The 18,741-nt window shown below is 36.7% G+C and overlaps 1 protein-coding gene across 2 annotated transcripts in view; it reads left to right on the top strand.

The window, feature by feature from the left end:
• MAN2A1 (mannosidase alpha class 2A member 1) overlaps positions 1 to 18,741 on the top strand; it is a 221,211-nt gene that overhangs the window by 79,941 nt on the left and 122,529 nt on the right. Inside the window, exons 1-2 of one of the 2 annotated variants that reach the window (XM_072597248.1) lie at positions 3,153 to 3,232; positions 14,536 to 14,663. In XM_072597248.1, coding sequence (XP_072453349.1) covers positions 3,168 to 3,232; positions 14,536 to 14,663 — 193 coding nt within the window. In that variant the 5' untranslated portion in view covers positions 3,153 to 3,167. Of the gene's footprint in view, positions 1 to 3,152; positions 3,233 to 14,535; positions 14,664 to 18,741 lie in introns of those variants that run through there. The other variant, XM_072597247.1, reaches the window with a different exon arrangement.

Here is an 18,741-nt window from a genome sequence, read left to right as displayed (position 1 = left end):
TACAGACCTAGTGGTTGTATTACTAGTTCCAAAGCTTTGCCTTTTGGGCATATCTTCAATTAAATGTGACTTTTAATGTAGGACTAATGCATACTTGAACAGTTTGAACTGTGTTCATACTGTATGAAACCTCTGTCCTTCAGTAAGGTTCTTATTTCTATGTGGAATTTCCTGTCTTGAAGTGTCCTGTAAATAAAAACTTATTCTCCACACTCCCCTTTCCCCCCAAGATTGTTTTTCAACAAGGTGTTTCCTATCTGTATATCTAAATCATACACTCCTTAAAAGATATAACAGCAGAGAATGTTGCACTTGATCATGTTTAAAATCAAGGACAGAAGGAAACAAACATTTTTAAAGTGCCTGCTACATGCCAGATACTTCACAAATATTATCTCATTTGATCCTCTCAACAATTCTGGGAGTTTGGTGCTATTGTCACTCTCATTTTACATTGGAGGAAACAGATAGACAGGTAAAGTGATTGCCTAGGATCACTTATAAGTGTCTGTGGCTGAATTTGAACTCAGAATGTTGTGATTCAAGGCCCACTCACCACCATCGTGGAGAGGTACAGAATCCAATTTCAAAAGAGAGTATTTATAAAGGGTAAGCTTCATTGTCATAACAGTTGGCTCAAACCTTGCAATTGTTTGTAGCTTTCTAAATGTGATTGATAATTGTTCAAGGGTCAAGCCTAACTATCCACAAGGATACCCCTCCCTCATGCCTCTCTTCCCTAGGAAACTCCTCACTGGGATGTATCATCATGCAAGATTGAGTCTACCTGGTAGTCACATCTCACCAGAACTCTCTACACTTTTACTTTGACTTTCTGACCGGAGGTCAGGGGATGGCACGGCATGGCATGGCACAGCACGGCCATGGAAGGTGGGGTGGAGGGCACACCACAGTCTTCTCCCATTCTGTACCAGACACACTGCTTTTAGACTTCTTTAAATGTCTGCGTCATGCCTTCCTTCCCTAGGAAATTCATCATTTGGAAATCCCATTATCCTGCAAGACTGAATTTTCCTGGTACTTTCATCTTCATCAGTATCTTCTTCCTCTTTGCTTAGAGGGCAGGACCATGGGCTCCAGGGGGCTCACCACAGTTTAGAACTGGAAGGAACCTCAAAAATTATCTAGTTCTTTCTCACTTGACAGAAAACCTAGGGATGTGTAATGAGTTGCTAAAGGTCACAGAGCTTGTAAGTGTAAGGAACAGAATTGGAAACCAGGCCTTAAGTCACTGTTATATTCAGTAGCAAAGGACCAAGCCTGCATTTCACTGGAAACCTTTTTATGAATTGATATATTCCTGTTAATAGCCACCATTTAGTTCCAGCCACACAGGCCAATTCTGAATTTACCCATCCCTGCCCCTGGTTAGCTTACATCTCTCCATCTTTTCCACCAGAAGAGTATGAGAGTGTTTTAACCAATGCTTTGCTAAAATCTTGGTAAACTTAATCTGACAATTTAGAAAACTTGTCAATTTAGAAAACTGTTTTCAGTGTTCAGTAAAATTTTGTAGAAGTCTGTCAGTGATTAATTGAATGATAAGCTGGCTTATTTCCATTGTCTTTCCTTTTTGAAAATGAGGACAGGATTTACCCTTTCCTAATACTTCATTGCCTTTCTCATTCTCATTTTCACTGATGGCTGGTGATGACTCAGCAATAAGCCTGCATCACTAATTTAGAGCGTAGTTTCTTTGAGCTTGATGGCTTGAACTCTTCAGTGTTTACTTAGTCTCCTTTTTTACCTCAAGCATCCATCCTTATTAACTGCCCTTTCATTTTTATTCTGTTTTTTTCTATTGAGAGTTCATTTTCATAGACATTCAATTGGGGATTTTAAATTTGTTCTTTTTCTAATTTTTTTAGTTGTGTGCCTGACTCATTGATCTGTTCTTTTTCTGTTTTGCTGATTTAAGAATTTAGAGAAGTAAAATTTCCCCTAAGTAATGCTCATAAATTTTGGTATGTTGCCTCATTGTTGTCATTCTCTTTAGTAAAACTATTATAAAACTATATTTTGGTTTGTTCTTTGACCCACTCATTCTTCAGGATTAGATTGTTTAGTTTCTAGTTAATTTTTAGTCTGTCTTTCCACTGCCTTTTATTGATTGTATTTTTTATTGCATTATGATCTGTAAAAGATACGTTTACTATTTTTTCATTTCCACATTTGACTTTAATACATGATCAGTTTTTATGTAAGTGCCATGTACTGCTAAATTACATGGACTTTCTATTTCCATTCATTTTTCTCCAGATGTCTATCATATCTAACTTTTCTAAAATTCTGTTTACCTCCTCAACTTCTTTCTTGTTTATTTTGTGGCTAGATTTATCTAGTTCTGGGAGGGGCAAATTGAAGTCAAGTTTAGTCTAGTCTAGTTTTGCTATTTCCTCCTATAACTCACTTAGTTTCTCTTTTAAGAGATTGGATGACATACTACTTGGAGCATATATGTTTAGCATTGATATTACTTAATTGTCTACGGTACCATTTAGGCAGGTGTAAATCTTATCCCTTTTAATTGGATCTATTTTTGCTTTTTGTGAGATTATGATGGCTCCCCTTCTTTTTTATTTTAGCTGAAGCATAAGAGATTGTGCTCTAGTCACTTACCTTTACTCTGTTTCTCTCTGCACAATATATTGTGGAATTCTGGTTTGTAATCCACTCTATCCATTTCATTCTTATGTGTGAGTTCATCCCATTCACATTCGCAGTTGTCATTAATAATGGTATTTTTCCCCATCCTATTTTTCCTTCATTTAGCCTTCTGTCTTCCTTTTACCCTTTCCCTCCTGATGATTGTTTTCCTTCTGACTAATCTGTCACTTCTGTCAGTCTCCCCTTACTTTTCTTTTTTTTTAACCCCTTTCCCTTCTACTTTCCTATAAGGTAGATTTCTGTACCCCACCTTTTGTGTTATTCCCCCTTTAAGCCAGTGTGGATGAGAGTGAGGTTTAAGCGATGCCCATCCCCATCCCTGTGTCATAATGGATCTTTTGTGAGATCATTTCCCTTATTTTACCTCTTCCTTCCTTTTGCTGCCTGTGTAATTCTCTTTCTCACCCTTAATTTCTTTCTTTTTTGGGGGGGGGAAATATAATTCCATCAGAGGCACCTTTTACCCACATGCGTGGTTGATGTTTGCTCCTAAGTGCACTAATAGTGATACAATTCTCAGGTGTTACAAGTATCATCTTCCCATGTAGGTATGCTAACAGTTTAGACTTAGGGAATCTCTTATTTTTTCCCTTTCCTTTTTATATTTCTCTTGGGTCTTGTATTTCAATATCATTTTTTTTTTTTGTTCAACTGTTTTCTTTTCATCAGGAAACCTTAAAAGGCTTCCATTTCATTGACTGACCAATTGCTTCTCTTCCCCTCCCCCCCAAGGATTATCTCCAATTTTACTGGGTAGGTGATTCTCAGTTGTAGTCCAAGCTCCTTTGTTTTCTAGAATTTTGTATTCTATATCCTCTGATCCTTCAATGTAGGAGCTGCTAAATCCTGTATAATCCTTACTTGTGGCTCTATGATATTTGATTTTTTTTTTCTGGCTGCTTGCAATATTTTCTCCTTGATTTGGGAGTTCTAACATTTGGCTGTAATGTTCCTGGGAGTTTTCATTTTTGGATCTCTTTCATGAGATGATTAATGGATTCTTTTAATGTCTATTTTACCCTCTGGTTCTGGGATCTCAGTGCAGTTTTCTTTGATAATATCTTGAAGTATTATATCCAGGTCCTTTTTTGATTATAGCTTTCAGGTAGTCCAATAATTCTTGAATTATCTCTACTTGATCTGTTTTTCAAGTCACTTGTTTTTCCAGTGAGATGTTTTACATTTTCTTATTTTGATTTTGTTTTATTGATTCTTGAGGTCTCATGGAGTCATTAACTTCCACTTATCCAGTTCTGATTTTTAGTTAGCTTTTTTTTACCTCCTTTTCCATTTGGCCAGTTCTCCTTTTTTTTTTTTTTAAATTAATATATTTATTTTTATTTTACAACATTCAGTTCCACGAGCTTTTGAGGTCCAAGTTTTCTCCCTCTCCCTGCCCAGGATGGCATTCTGTCTGATATAGACTCTCCACATATATTCACATTATACATATTTTCACATTAGTCATGTTGCAAAGGAGAATTATAACCAATGGAATGAACCACAAGAAAGAAGAAACAAAACAAAAAAGAGAGAGAGCAATTAATATGCTTTGATCTGGATTCAGACTCTGTAATTCTTTCTCTGGATGTGGATAGCATTTTCCATCAGGAACCTTTTGGAGTTGTCTTAGAACTTTGCATTGCTGAGGAGAGCCAAGTTTGTCGAAGTTAGTCACTGTACAAGGTGGTTGTAATCATGTACAATATTCTCCTGATTCTGCTCGCCTCCCTCAGCATCAGTTCATGTAAGTCTTTGCAAGTTTTTCTGAAGTCTGCCTGCTCATCATGTCTTAAAGCACAATAATATTCCACATTCATATACCACAATTTTTTCAGCCATTCCCCAATTGGTGGGCATCCCCTGAATTCCACTTCTTTGCCACCAGAAAAAGAACTACTATAAATATTTTTGTATTCTTTTCCCATTTGTATGATCTCTTTGGTTTACAGCCCTAGAAGTGGTATTGCAGGGTCAAAGAATCTCAGCCAATTCAGCTTTTTAAGGAATTTTTTTCGTCAGTATAATTTTGTATATCTTTTTTCATGCTTTTGTACTTCCTTTATCCAGTTGTTTTTGTTCATGATTTTCTTGAATCATTTTCATTTTTTCTAATTTTTTTCCTTCCTCTCTGATTTTTGAAGTCCTTTTTGAGCTTTTCCCAGAGTTTTTTTTTTTGGGGGGGGCCTGAGACCTAGTCACATTTTACTTTGAGGCTTTGATTGTAGGTGTTTTAACATTATTGTTCTCTTTTGAGTTAGTGTTTTAATTTTCCCTGCCACCATAATAACTTCCTATGGTCAGGTTCTATTTTTTTCCATCCCATTTTGTTAAAGTTGAGCTCTGCTCCCAAGCTTCTTGTGCTAGTGACTGCAGACTCTGGCTGCTAGCCTGCTGTTGTGTGGATTGCAGGGGGCCTGGTAATTCTCCTGGCCTTGCTCTGGGGCTCTGGAGGCCAGAGTGCTTGACATCTTGCCTGGTGTTGCACTGGGACCCTGTGGATGGTCTATGGAGGGAGGGCTGGTCCTACCTTGGGACCTGGAAGCAGGGAGGCCCACGTAAAAGAGGGTACCTGATGTTGTATCTTGCCTGTCATGGGGACCAGGTCCTGTGCTGCAGATACAGGGGTGGGGGGCTTGGCCTCTTTCTTGGCACTGTGCTGGTGAAGTGGGGAGGAGAGGATGACTTGGTGCTGTGCTGGGTCTTGGGGAAGAAGGGGTCCTGGTTGCTTGCTTACTATTGCCAAATACAAGTACAAAGGACTTGTAGAGGGGAAATACTGGTCTTGGTCCCTCAGGCTCAGTCCTTCCTGACTTCCTGAGGCAGTGCCTGTTTTTGGCTTGCTTGGGTGTTGCCTATTCTGGACTGTGCCCCTCTTTTACCTTAGTGAGATAGACCTTTCATGCCTTCTTTCCAAGTTGTCTTGGGCTGGAAAATTATTTCACTCCTTTTTTTGTTGGTTCTGCCTTTCCAGAATTTGTTTTGAGGCACTATTTTATAGTTGTTAGAGGTGAATTTGGGAGAGTTCAGGCTATTTCCTGCTTACTCCCCTAGCTTGGCTCCCAGGTGTCCCAAAAAAATACATTTTAAAACATCTTTTGATAACTTTAATTCACAATAGTTTCTTTTCTTTGTAATCATATGTATGTTATGCATTTAAAATATTGTTCTGAGAAGGGCTAATGATAATAATACATTCTGAAGTCTTTATCAGGCTGCCAAAGGCATCCATTCCGCAGTAAACAGTTAAGATAAGAACCTTTGTACTGGGTCCTTTGAGCCTATGTTATTTGATACAGACATATTAAATACTGTATTTTTGCTTTCAAGCACATTTCATTGTTCAGTCCTTGTAATGCGCTGGCAAAAAGTGCCTAAAGGAAGAACTGAAAATGGATACCTTGGAAGCTTTGATTGAATGAAGATTACAGATAGAGAGAGAGAGAGAAAAAGAACAGACAAAAAGATGGGGAAGTGTGTATGTGTTTGACTGAATAATACATATGATGTATGATGTGTATGTTATATAATACATAATAATATTATATGGCCAAATAAAAGCAGGAAAGAAGAATCAGTAAACAAAATTCTGAAGATAAAGGGATATGAAAGAAGAGGGGAAGAGAACCAGTGTGAACAGGGCCACTTTAAAAAAAGACTGTAGTGCAAAATGTAGGAAGCTAGTACTCTGTTTACAACGGAAGATGAAAAATAATTTGAAAAAAACCCAATTTTAGAGATAGATGTAGTAGAAAAATATAAACTACTTATGACTTTAAATGTGAGTGAATCAAACAATCCAATAACACTTAAGAATGACAGATTGGATAAGAAAACAAAGTCCTGTAATCTGGTGCTTACAAGAAACACATTGAAAAAACAAAAACAGTAAAACTGAGGGAGTGGAAGGTTGTGGTTTTTTTTTTTAATACTATGCATCAAGTGAATCCCAAAAAGAGTTGCCATCGTACTATCAGATAGCAAAACAAACGTTCATGAAATAAAAAGGGACAGACAAGGAAACTATATTGTACTCATAGATTCATAGACATAAACGAATATCAGTAATAAATTTAGATGTTCCAAATGCTTTAGCATCCACCTTCTTAAAAGAAATATAATCAGGGCTTCAAGAAGCCATAGATTGTAACTCAGTAGTGACAGGAAACTCCAGTATCTGTCTGTTGGTTTTGGATAAGTATAACAGAAAGATAAACAAGAAGGAAAATATGGACCTGAACAAATTTTCAAAGAAATCAGAGGTAAAATACCCATGGAGTCTTGTGGAGGAGACAGCAAAAGGATATACACATCACTGTGCCACGTGGGATTTTAATAAGAATCGTGAAATACTTTGTAGTAGGGCCACAATTACAAACAAATGTTGAAAGGCAGAAGTCTTTTTTACTAACCGTAACGTAATGAAAATAGAAATAGGTTCAGGGATCAAAAAGAAGCTATAGATCCAAATGACCCCCTCTCATTAATTCTAAAAGACCATTGCAGACTTGGCATTTGGCAGCTTGTGACATTTTATGGGAGGCCTCAGCTCAAACGTTATTTGCAAAAGTGGTGCGAACATCATGGAATTAACTGTAACTTGTGAGTGTTGGCCAACTTTTTTAAAGGCACAGATTTTATGGGTCGAAGTTTTTTTATGAAAGTGAATATATTTTGAATGGTTTTCACCTCTTTTGAAATATGCTTTGTAGAAAATTCCTGAGCTGCTAAAGCAAAATCTTGTTTGGTAGAGCAGTATTGTTTACTGTATTTATTAACTAGATAGCAGTGAAGGTTCTGAGAGAGGAAGGCCAAAGGTGTTTCTTGGAATTTACCTGGTGAAAGTGATCAGGAAAGAAGAGAGATGAAAGAAAATAGGGGTGTTGGCTGTAATTCAAACTTGGGGAAAGTCAAGGTCTCAGTGTTTTTGGCAGTAAAAAGAAGCAAAGTATGTGAGAGCCATTTCCAGCGAAGAACCCAGAAGACTGAAAAAATTGATCGGATGGAGGGCAAAGAAGATGTCGCAATAGCTCAGGTTTCCCACCTGAGTTATGGGGTGAGAGGATATACTGAGGTCGAGAATCTGCGGCCTCAAGGTCACATGTGGCCCTCTAGGTTCTCAAGTGCAGCCCCTTGACTGAATCTGAACTTCACGGAACAAATCCCCTTAGTTAACTAACTTTTCTAAAATTTCATTCCTCTTCCTGATTTCTTTTTAGTTTATGGTTGAATTTTTGTAGTCCTGAGATGGAAAGTTGAGGTCCCCTAGTAGTGTAGTTTTACTGTCTATTTCCTTATGTAACTGATTAAACTTTTCCTTTAAAAATTTGAGTGTTCTGCCATTTGGTACATATATATTTAGTCCTGATATTACTTCATTGCCTATGGTACCTTTTCAGAAAATGTAGTTTCCTGCTTATCTCTTTTAAGAAGATCTATTTTTTCTTCTGCCTTATCTGAGAGTTTGTTATAAACAACATAATGTTGAGTTCTGATTTTTCTAATTCATTCTGCTATCCAGTTTTGTTTTAAGGGTGAGTACATCCCATTCACATTCTATGTCATTTTTTATAATTGTATATTTCCCTACATTCTTTTTTCTTATATTTAGATATACCTAGTTCACGTTGTTAGGTGAAGTCTACTTATCCTATTAAGTAAAAGTTTATGTATTCCTCTGATTTGTGGAGTTTTTTTAAACATAAATACTGTATTGAGTAAAAAGGTTTTAATGTAGCTATCTATATAATAAATGATTTTAAAACTTAATTTTACTATTAATGTATCCTATTATGTCTTTCCTTTTTTTAAGATTGAATTATCTTTGCATTTTTGGTATAAATTCAGCCTGGTCATTATGAATAGTTTTTTTAATTGATAGCATTTTTTTCAGTGAAGAAATCAAAGCTATGTATAATCATATGAAAAAGTGTTCTAAATCATTATTGATTAGAGAATTGCAAATTAAAAAACTTTGAGATGTCATCTTACATCCATCAGATTGGCTAAAATGATAGACCAGGAGATGACAGATATTGGAGGGGATGTGAAAAAATTGGGCCACTAACAACATTTTGGGTGGAACTTTGAACTGATCCAAACATTTTAGAGAGCTATCTGGAATTTGTCCAAATAGTAATAAAACTATACCTTTTGACACAGCAATACCACTACTACGTCTGTTTCCCAAACTGATCAGGGCAAAAGGGAAAGAATCTAGATGTCCTAAAATATTTACAGCAGCTCTTTGTGATGTCAAAGAATTGGAAATTGAGGGGATGCTCCTCAGTTGGGCAATGACTTAATTTGTGGCATATAATTGTGATGGAATACTACTGTGCCATAAGAAATGATGAGCTGGTTGATTTTAGAAAAACCTGGAAAGACTTCCCTGGAATAATGGAAAGTGAAAAATGGGCAGAACCAAGGGAACATTATATACAGTAACAGTAAGGCTGTTCAAAGAATAGCTAGAAATGACTTATTTTTAGTATAATATTCACATCAAGTACACAGAACTATGAAAGAAGATGCTATCTATCTCCAGTATGTAGAAGTGTGCATAATATGGTTTTACATGTACGTGTGTTGGTATGCATAGATCTGTCCATCTGTGTCAAATGCTAGACTTATCTAATGTAGGTTTGGGAGGGAGGAAGGGACTTAAAATGTGATAAGCAAAATTAAATTTAAAAAATTAAATTCTGTTTTCGGCATATTGAGGTTAAGATTACTACTGGACTAAGATCCTAGTCTTTGAAGCAACTGGAAATATGAGCTTTGTTGTCAGAGAGTTTGGGGATTGCAGAACCGTTGACATAGAGATTGTAACTAATTCCATGGGGTCTGATGAGATTAACAAATGAAGTAATATGGAAAGAGAGGAGAAGATGACTTAGGACATAACCTTGGGGTACACAGTGATTCCAGGGCATGATCTAAAGGAGGATCCAGCAGAGGAGAAAAAGAAAATCAGGAGACTTTGGTATCCTGACAGTATGAAGATTGTGTGAAGGAGGTGTGATTTATCAGCAGTGTCAGAGGCTGCTGAGAGGTCCAGGGAAATGAGGAGTGAGGAAAGGCCATTGGATTTCTTAACTATGAGATCATTAGTGACTATTATGAGAGCCATCAAAGTGGGCCCCATTTTTGTGGGGCGCGATTGTAAGTCATAAAGATGCAGAAGAAAGTGGACATATTTATTAGAAATTGCCTTTTTGAGGAGTTTAGCTACCCAGGGCAGAAGAGATGATGTTAAAATTGGGAATGGAAGGATTAAGTGAGTTTTTCAGGATAGGAGAGATATGATCGAATTTCTAGGCAGAGATTGAAAATAAGTCATAGAGTGAGGGTGATAGATGGGGGAATCTCTTGGAGGAGATGGGATGGAATAAAGTAGAACGCAAAATGGCAATGGAATTCAGTGGTCACTCCCTGAGAGAATCTCCAAATGTGACACACCCTGACAGTCTTGTAGCTTCCTGTTCAAAGGAGGAAGCAGCCAGTAAAAAAAGGAAAGCAAACAAATCCAGTATAAAGATCCCATTGTCAGCAACTGTCACACAATATATTATATTAGTAGAAAGAAAGAATGTCTGCAAATAAGACTTCCCAAAAAGCAAGAGAAATAGATCTTACAATCAAGAATAACATATTTTGCAAATTTAGATGTAATCCGAAATTTAAAAAAATATACCTTTAATAGGGTAGGGGACTTAGAAAATATGCCTGCTAAGAGTAGAATCTTCAAAATGCAAAGAAAGTGAAAAGAAAAAAAAACCTAGTGAAATAAATTCATTTAAGTAGTTTGAACAGGCTAATTGTGTTTGATAATAGTAAGAGAACTTTGTCATACATATCCATGTAGTTATGTGTATGTATGTATATGTGTATACACACACTTACATATCTCACCATCCAAGGCAACAAAGAAAGACAAACTCAGGGAATTTGTGAGAGAGAAATTAGAACTGGACGAATAGCTTCCAGAATCATCAGCATAGAGATAATGTAACCTTTAGGATCTGATCAGATCACCAAGCTTTGGGGAGTACTTAGTTAACAAGCGTGATCTGGATGAATAGTCAACACAAGAGGATGTGTCTGAGAATTAGAAAGCATGGTCTGAGAATGAGGAGGGAGAACCAGGATAGAGAAGTGTCATGAAAACTTAGAAGAAAGTATGTAGAAGAAGAGAGGGATTGACAGTGTCCAAGACTGCAGAGAGGTCAAGAAAGATGAGGACTGAGGTAGGCCATTGGAGTTGGCAGTTAAGAAATTGTGACTAATTTTGGAGAGAGCAATTTGAGCTGGATAGTGATGTTGAAAGCTGGCCTTCAAAGAGTTCAGAGAACAGTGAGAGGTGAGGAAGTGGTGGCACTTGTTGTATATGGCTTTCTGAAGGAATTCAGCCTTGAAAAAAGGAGGTGAAATATAGAAATATAGCTCCTAGGGAAGGGTGGGTCAAGTTAGTTTTTTTTTTTTTTTATCTGGAGGAGGCATACACATGTTTGTAGTAATAAGGGAACAGCCACGAGGCAGGGGGAGATTCAATATAAGTGAGAGTCAGGATGATAGAGGGGCCAATCTGCAGAAGAAGATGGCATGGAATGCGGTCACTTTTGAACGTAGAAAGATTTACTTTGGCAAGGAGATGCACCACTTCTCATGAGACAAGGGTGGAAGAAATAGTAGCAGAAGGCATCTGAGTGATGTAAAGTAAGAGGGAGTTATCCACAAATGGTCTTAATTTTTTTCAGTGGAATATGAGACTAAGTTCTTAGCTGACAAGAGTAGATGGTCGGGTGGTTATGGGAAGTGTGAGGAGGAAAAAAAAGGTTTGGGAAAAATCACTGTGTTGAGTGGGTTGGTCATTTGTTGAAGTGTAAAAGGATTGCCTTGCCTTAGTGACAGTCCATATTAGATTATATAATATAAATTTGTATTCGATCCAGTAAATCAATCAGTACTTAAAGAAATTAATGTAGACTACTCATTAGAAGGACAAATACTGAAGCTGAAGCTTGAATACTTTGGCTACATAGTGAGGTGACAGGACTCACTGGAAAAGACCATTCTTGTGAAAGATTGAGGGCAAAAAGAGAGAGGGAAGGCAGAGGACAAGATGATAGATGTGTTATGGAAGCAACAGACATGAGCTTGGGTAGGCTTTGGGCCTGGCATTATATGATCCCTGGAGTCATGAGGAGTCAGACATGACTGAGGAAATGAACAAGATCAGTTAACATGATTTGAGATTTTCTCTGACTTCCTTCCGCCCCATGTGAATGGGAGTGAAGGCAGCAGATGGTAGAAATCATTCAAGTCTCAATTTTGACAGGCAAATGCCCTAATAGGATGAAAAGGGGCACGGGACTTGAGAGAGGAGGGAAAAGTTTACCAAAGGATCAGAAGTCTAAGCAAATGTTGGGGAAAAAATCCTCAGGAGTGTGATAGCCAGCATCTCTTATATTTAAAAACACAATCAAACAAAAACTGCTGCATCCAGACATACTCAGAAAAAAGTACCAAGAGACATTCTGGATCACACAAGAAATGACAGTTTTTACTAAAACTAGAAGAGATCTTGGAATACCATATTCTAAAAGATTTAAAAAAAAAAAAAGAAAGAGGTTTGCAGCCAGTAGTGGTTTGCTGTGTAAAGCTGGATACATTCTACATGGTGGGGGGGGAATGTTTCCTTTATTGGAATAGATGAGTTTCAGGCATTATTGATGAAAAGACTCGAGCTGATTAGGAATTTTGATAGGAAAATTGAGTCCAGAGAAATCTAGAAGGAAAAAATTATTGGACTTACAGGAAGAATGTGAATGATATCTTGGTAACATTCTAATTGGAGGGGAAGAAACCAGTATCCCCTTAGAACCTTAGTATCTTCAGAAGATATAGTTACTAAAAATAAAGGTCCTGTGGGTGTATTGGTTTTGTTCTTAAGGTTTTATGAGTGAAAATATGGAGTGCAGTAAAAAGAATACAGTACTATAGAAAGATGCATTGTTAGTAAAAGATGTGGTTAGTATTTCTTATTTTTTCATTGTGTAAAAGTTAGTTTTGTAAAGGTTCATTCCATAAACTGATGAATATATATTCTCCTTTTCTATTACCATTCAGTTATTATTAGTGATACATCATATCTAACTTTTAAAAGATGATTCCTTTTTTTGGTTACATTTGTGTAGGTCTGAAATGAATGCATTGAGGTCCTTTTATATTATAGTTTTACTGTTTATTTCTCTCTGTTAATTCATTTAGTGTTTAAGTTTGTTTAGCGGTAGTGTTTAAGTAACTGTTTAAGAATGTTAACTGATGCGTAATGTTTTATGTATTGCTTTTAATTCATTATTTATGGTAGGACCTCTAAGTATAATGTAGTTTCCCCTCTATATTTCTTTTAATGTGGTTTATTTTTTCTATTCATTTTTCTCAGATCATCAGTGCTACTCTTACTTTTATGCATTTAGTAGGAGCATAATAAATTTTGCTCCATTTTCTTATTTTAATTCTTTGCAGGTTTTTAAAAAGAATGTGCTTTTTTAATTAAATCTCTCTCAATTACTTGTAAAAAATTTTTTAACAATAAATTTAAAAAATTTTGAGTTCCAAATTCTTTCTTTCCTACCCTACCCCTCCTTGAGAAGACAAATAGTTTGATATGGATTATACATGTGAAGTCAGAGAAAACTCATTTCCATATTAAACATGCAAAAGGAAACAAAAATAAAACAATAGAAATAAAAATAATAAAAATATCCTTCAGTCTTCATTCTGAGTTCATCAGTTCTCTACAGGTAGATAGCATTTTTCATCATGGGTTCTTCAGAATTATCTTGGATCACTTTCTTCATCAAAGTAGCCAAATCTTACACTTAGGCAGTCTTACACCTCTTACATGCAGGCACGTTATTTGTAAATTATATTGATAACATGTCGACTTCTGCTTTTTAATCCACTCTTCTGTCTAAGTGATCCATTCATCCTGTTTGCAATCATGGTTGTAATCCTTAATTTGTATTTTCCTCCATTCTGTTACCTTCTAGTTTTTTCCTTTCATTGCTTCCCCCTCCCACTTTACAGTGAAGAGGAGGGTGCTCTGCTCCAAGGCTCTTTGCGTGATGCATTCTGTTCTCCTCCTCCTCCTGTACCCTTTATCTCCCCTTTATCCTCCTTATCCTTCCCTCCAGAGTATGTCAGGGAAGTCCAGAAAAAAGAAGACCTGTCCTTAGACCTGGGACTCCCTTCTCTCCTTACCTTCCCCCACCACCTCATGGTCTGTCCCTGAACCTATTTAAGAGGACTGAATTGTACCCCTGCCAGGTAACCCTACTCCTTTGTCTTTCCCTTCAAGCCCCACTAAATGCTGCCCAGAACTCATCTGGGCTGCTTTATTTCTTACAGGACTGGATGAGCTAGGATTTACCAAGGGAACCTTTTCATCTCTTGTGCCATTTCCTCCTCCGATCTTTCAGGACTGAATGTCAGCCTTGTCTCTGCATCTTAAGGATCTCTGGACGTTAACATCAGTCCTGCTTTTATTCTCGATAAACTCTGACATTTTCATCCAACTACTGAGTAGCTTAAGAATTCCTGGGCCTTTCCCTCTCCTCTACTTTATGTAGAGCTAAACTTTTATGTATTGCTTCTCCCAACTAGGGTGAGGTCCTTGAGAGCAAGGATTTTTTTCTTTTTCTATCCATTTTCCCAGTGCTTATTACATTAAAAGTTCTTAATAAATGCTTTTTCATTTATTTGTTATTTCAACTGAAAAGTAAGGAAATTGTGCAGACATTGAATTCTGAAACTTTTTAATACAGACTTCTTTTTTTCCAGTTTAATTGCAAATGGACAGCTTGAAATTGTGACAGGTGGCTGGGTCATGCCTGATGAAGCATCTTCACATTATTCTTCATTAATTGATCAACTTATTGAAGGACATCAATGGCTAGAAAGAAATCTAGGTAGGTACATGTTTTTTTTAAATGCCTTGTCACTTTTTGGTATTGCTTTAAGGAGAGAATTATGAATCTCTAAAAACCTTAGAAGAATATTTTTAGTGCATCAGATCTTTAAGTTGAGTTGTGTAGATGAAACAATTGAAATAGCACTGTGTACACTCAAAGCATAGAAATAATAAAACTTGCTTTGTTTAATTAAATTCATGATTAAGAAACACCTTACAGATCTAAGTAATTTTAAAATCAAAGATTAAAAGATTGCAGACATAGATACACAAGCACTTAAGATTATAAGTTCATAAAACCATAAATTTTGAGATGTAAAGAAGTCTAAAGGTAAAATAAAAACTAAAATTTTGTTTTTGCTTTTTTGTTCAATTCCAGACTTTTTATTCATTCATTTATTTAATTTATATTCAGTTTTTGTTTCTTTTGTGCTCTATGTTTTAAAACAAATTAAAAATGAGAAAGATTAGAGGAAATAACTTCATTCTCTGCTATGAAATTTGATGTAGAGATTTAATGGATATAAATGATTGTTACAGGGAAACTCCAAAAATTTTCTCAGTTAGCAAAATCTTGTTCTGCTTATTAAAGGAAGACGAGATGGTCAAGAACAACACTTTTTTAGAATATTTTGTGAAATCTTACAGAGGAGGATAATGCAAGATTATAAATAATATTATCCTATACATTGAGAAGTAGAGGAAGGAAAAAAACAATTTAAAGAAAGCTTGATGAGAAATTTAAATAAGCAAATTGATCTTGAGAACATTTAAAGATGAAATGTGAAAGAGGACAACCGGATAAAAAAATATAAAAATGATCTTGAAAGATTTTGTGATGAACTTTTCACTATAAAAGGGAAGTGGAACCACAGTATTTGACCTTTGATAGTACTAACGTGGCACAGTGACCCTGGACAAGTCATTTAACCTTGTTTGCCTCAGTTTCTTCAACTGTAAGATGAGCTGGAGAAGGAAATGGCAAACCACTGCAGTATCTTAGCCAAGAAAACCTTTTTGGGGTTACAGAGAGTAAGACTCAACTGAAAACAGCTGAGCAGTTAACAAAATTGCTGTCCTGATTGCACTTCTTGATGGTTGATTCTAAAGCTCTTTGGTCTAAGGTCTCTGTTACTCTCTTAAGCTTTTGTTTATATGAGTTATAGCTATTGATAATGACTAGATTAGAAATTAACGGATGAAAGTATAAAATATGAATTCATTTAAAATGACAATAAACTTTTCATATTAGCATAAATTAAGAATACCTGCGATTTCCAAAATAAAAATTAGTGGGGAGAGTTGTAGTGCTTTGTATATTTTTGCAAATCCCTTTAATGTCTGGCTTAATGGAATATAGCTGGATTTTCATATCTGGATCTGCATTCAATTTGTTGTGATATGTTATTTTCATTGGGGTCTGCGAATAAATCTGGTGGTGCACAGATATGTAGTTGGAGAAGGGCGTAGTTTGTAAGAGACAAATAACTTCTTAGTCTTATGAAAATAGTTTGTAGCCATGGACCCGCTGAAAGTATCTAATATAGTTCATGATTTATACTCTGACAACTACTGCTTTTAGATGAAGAAGAAGTGGCACTAAGGAAAATAGAGATAAGAAAAACAGTTGGATTAGAAGACCAGGCTTAACCCGAGGAAGTCTTTGCCTTAAATCAGGACTTTTCAAACTTTTTCCATTTGCGACCTCTTTAGCACTTCTTAAGCTGAGTCACAACCCCATATGGAGTTGCAGTGCACAGTGTAAGAAGTGCTGCTTTAGGTGAGTGTTTTAAATTGATGAGTTCCCAAGGTATCTGAAAAAGGAGAAAAAACTCAATGCACAGAAAAAACCTTCTTATATTAGTTTTAATTTATATTAGTATATAAAAAAAACCTTATTACTGCATTATATGTGCCTAGTTCTCCTGTCTATAAGAAATTTTTGTAAAAATACTAAGCACATACACTTCCTATTAACAGGCAGGTGTTCTTATGCAGTATTCCATAGAAAACACTTTTTCCATCATACAAATCTTTTTCTGTTAACTGAAAATGTGGAGATCTCTGTGCTTTTTATTTGTTGATTATAACATATCTGACTTGGAAGAACAAAATGCCTTTTTCTTGACTCTCCTTGAATAAGGTATTGCTAATGCATATGTCAAAATTATGATTCTTTGAAGGATAGAATAAAAATGTATAACAGTGTCCATGAAGGCATTAAACAGAGACACATGCTTGCCAAAAATGTTCCCCCCTCGTAGAGGAGATCTAACACATTTACTAGATGGAAGAGGAGAGATTCCATCTAGATGGTGAAGTCCTTATTATGTTCTGTTTTGTGGATAACCTTGTGCTGATTGCATCAAGCCCTGAGAAGCCACAGAACATTTTAGATGAAATCATACAGTGGTACTTATCCACCAATGAAAAGCCAGTTGTTGTGAATCTGGTAGTTGGATGGACAGTCATAGTGTTTGTACACTGTGGGTAGAAGGTGTGTGTGTGTGTGTGTGTGTGTGTGTGTGTGTGTGTGTGTGTTGGATAAACACTGAATGTGCATAAGGAGATGTACCTAGAATTGAATAGGAGCAGTGAGTGCTAGATTGCCTTTAGGAAGTTGTAGTTCTTTTTAGTGACCCCAGGGTTCTCCTTGAAACCATGTCTCAGTTTTTCTATATTCGTATTCTTCTGGTGCTGTTTGATAGAATAGTAGTCACAAAGAATTCAAGTTGAAGATTACCCAGAGAAGAGGGAAGTGACAGACGGTAGAACTGATCAGGCAACAATATATTATAAACAAAAATATATGAAGTGGTATCATCAAAGAAATTTTTGAATGAAAAAACAAAATAGAGCCAGGATGAAAGGGAAGGCTAACTAGTGGATGACTTGTGTACTCCACTGTTATCCTTGCACAGTCAAGAGAAAGTTGGCTCCAGCATGTTGGGTGAACTTTTTGTTGTTAACTTATGGGAGAAGTTGGATAAGAGTTGTGCTGAATAGGCAGGCTTGAGTGTGCTGCAGTGAGCAATACACACCTTGATGATGTCGCAGGGCTTTCAGTATCTGAGTATGTCATTCGTTTGCTTCAGTCAACAAACACTTTTAGGGTGCTTCCATGGACTAGATACTGTGCTAAGCACTAGGAATACAAAGAAAGGCAGTAAAACATTCCTCCCCTCCAAAGCTCGTAGTCTAATAATGAGGGAGTAGGATGATAGCTATGGGTGAACAGGATATAGACAACTATGTAGATACAGGATTATACAGTAATGGAGGATGGAAGGCTGTAGAATCAGAGGAGGAAGCACGTCTTCCAGAAGGTGAGTTTTGAGCTCAGTCTTGAAGGAAGCCAAGGTAATGAGGCAGAGGTTGAGACAGAACACTCCAAGTGGATGAGGCAGCCAGTAAATAGACTTTCAGATGGGAAAGGGAGTGTCTATTTGAGAGGCCAACACAGATGGATTGTAGATTCAGTGGAGGGAAAGAAAGTAGAAGCAAAGGAAAGAAGGAAGGAGTAAGATGGTGAAAGTTTTGAATGGTTATATTGCCAAAGCAATATTCACACGACCAAGGGCAACTTTGAATATGCTGCTGTAGTTCTGAATCACGAAGTGTAACAGACTCTCCATCAGACACTGGAAAGCCGAATCCCAGCACCAGAAAGCCAAATCTGTCATCGTAACCAAGAAGTTAATACACATTAGCACTGCAGGGGACAAAGCCTCCAAGCCTCCCCCATTCCCACGAGCAAACGCTCATGACCCTAGCTGTGCCTGCCAGCTTCCTCTCTCCTCCACCCCAACCACTAACTTTCAGTTCTATTCCACCCACTCAGCAAGCTCCCACCACATGTGACTTAGACTTCCAGGTGAATTAAGCATGTCACATGGGCCCATTAATGAATGGGAAAGATACCATTTAAATTACCATTGCAGTGGTAAACAAGAAGAGTTAACATTTGATCCTGAAGGAAATGGATAGAGTCTTAGTTTCAGGTTTAAGGTAGCTTAAAACATCATTAAGAATCTTAGGATAGTCTGTTATATTTGTGTTAGTTTTTTGTATATTTT

Source organism: Notamacropus eugenii, chromosome 3 (genome assembly GCF_028372415.1).
Source record: "Notamacropus eugenii isolate mMacEug1 chromosome 3, mMacEug1.pri_v2, whole genome shotgun sequence".
Classification (NCBI taxonomy): domain Eukaryota; kingdom Metazoa; phylum Chordata; class Mammalia; order Diprotodontia; family Macropodidae; genus Notamacropus; species Notamacropus eugenii.
The sequence above is the reverse complement of the archived record's forward strand: the minus strand, read 5'-3'. Positions and strand labels throughout refer to the sequence as shown.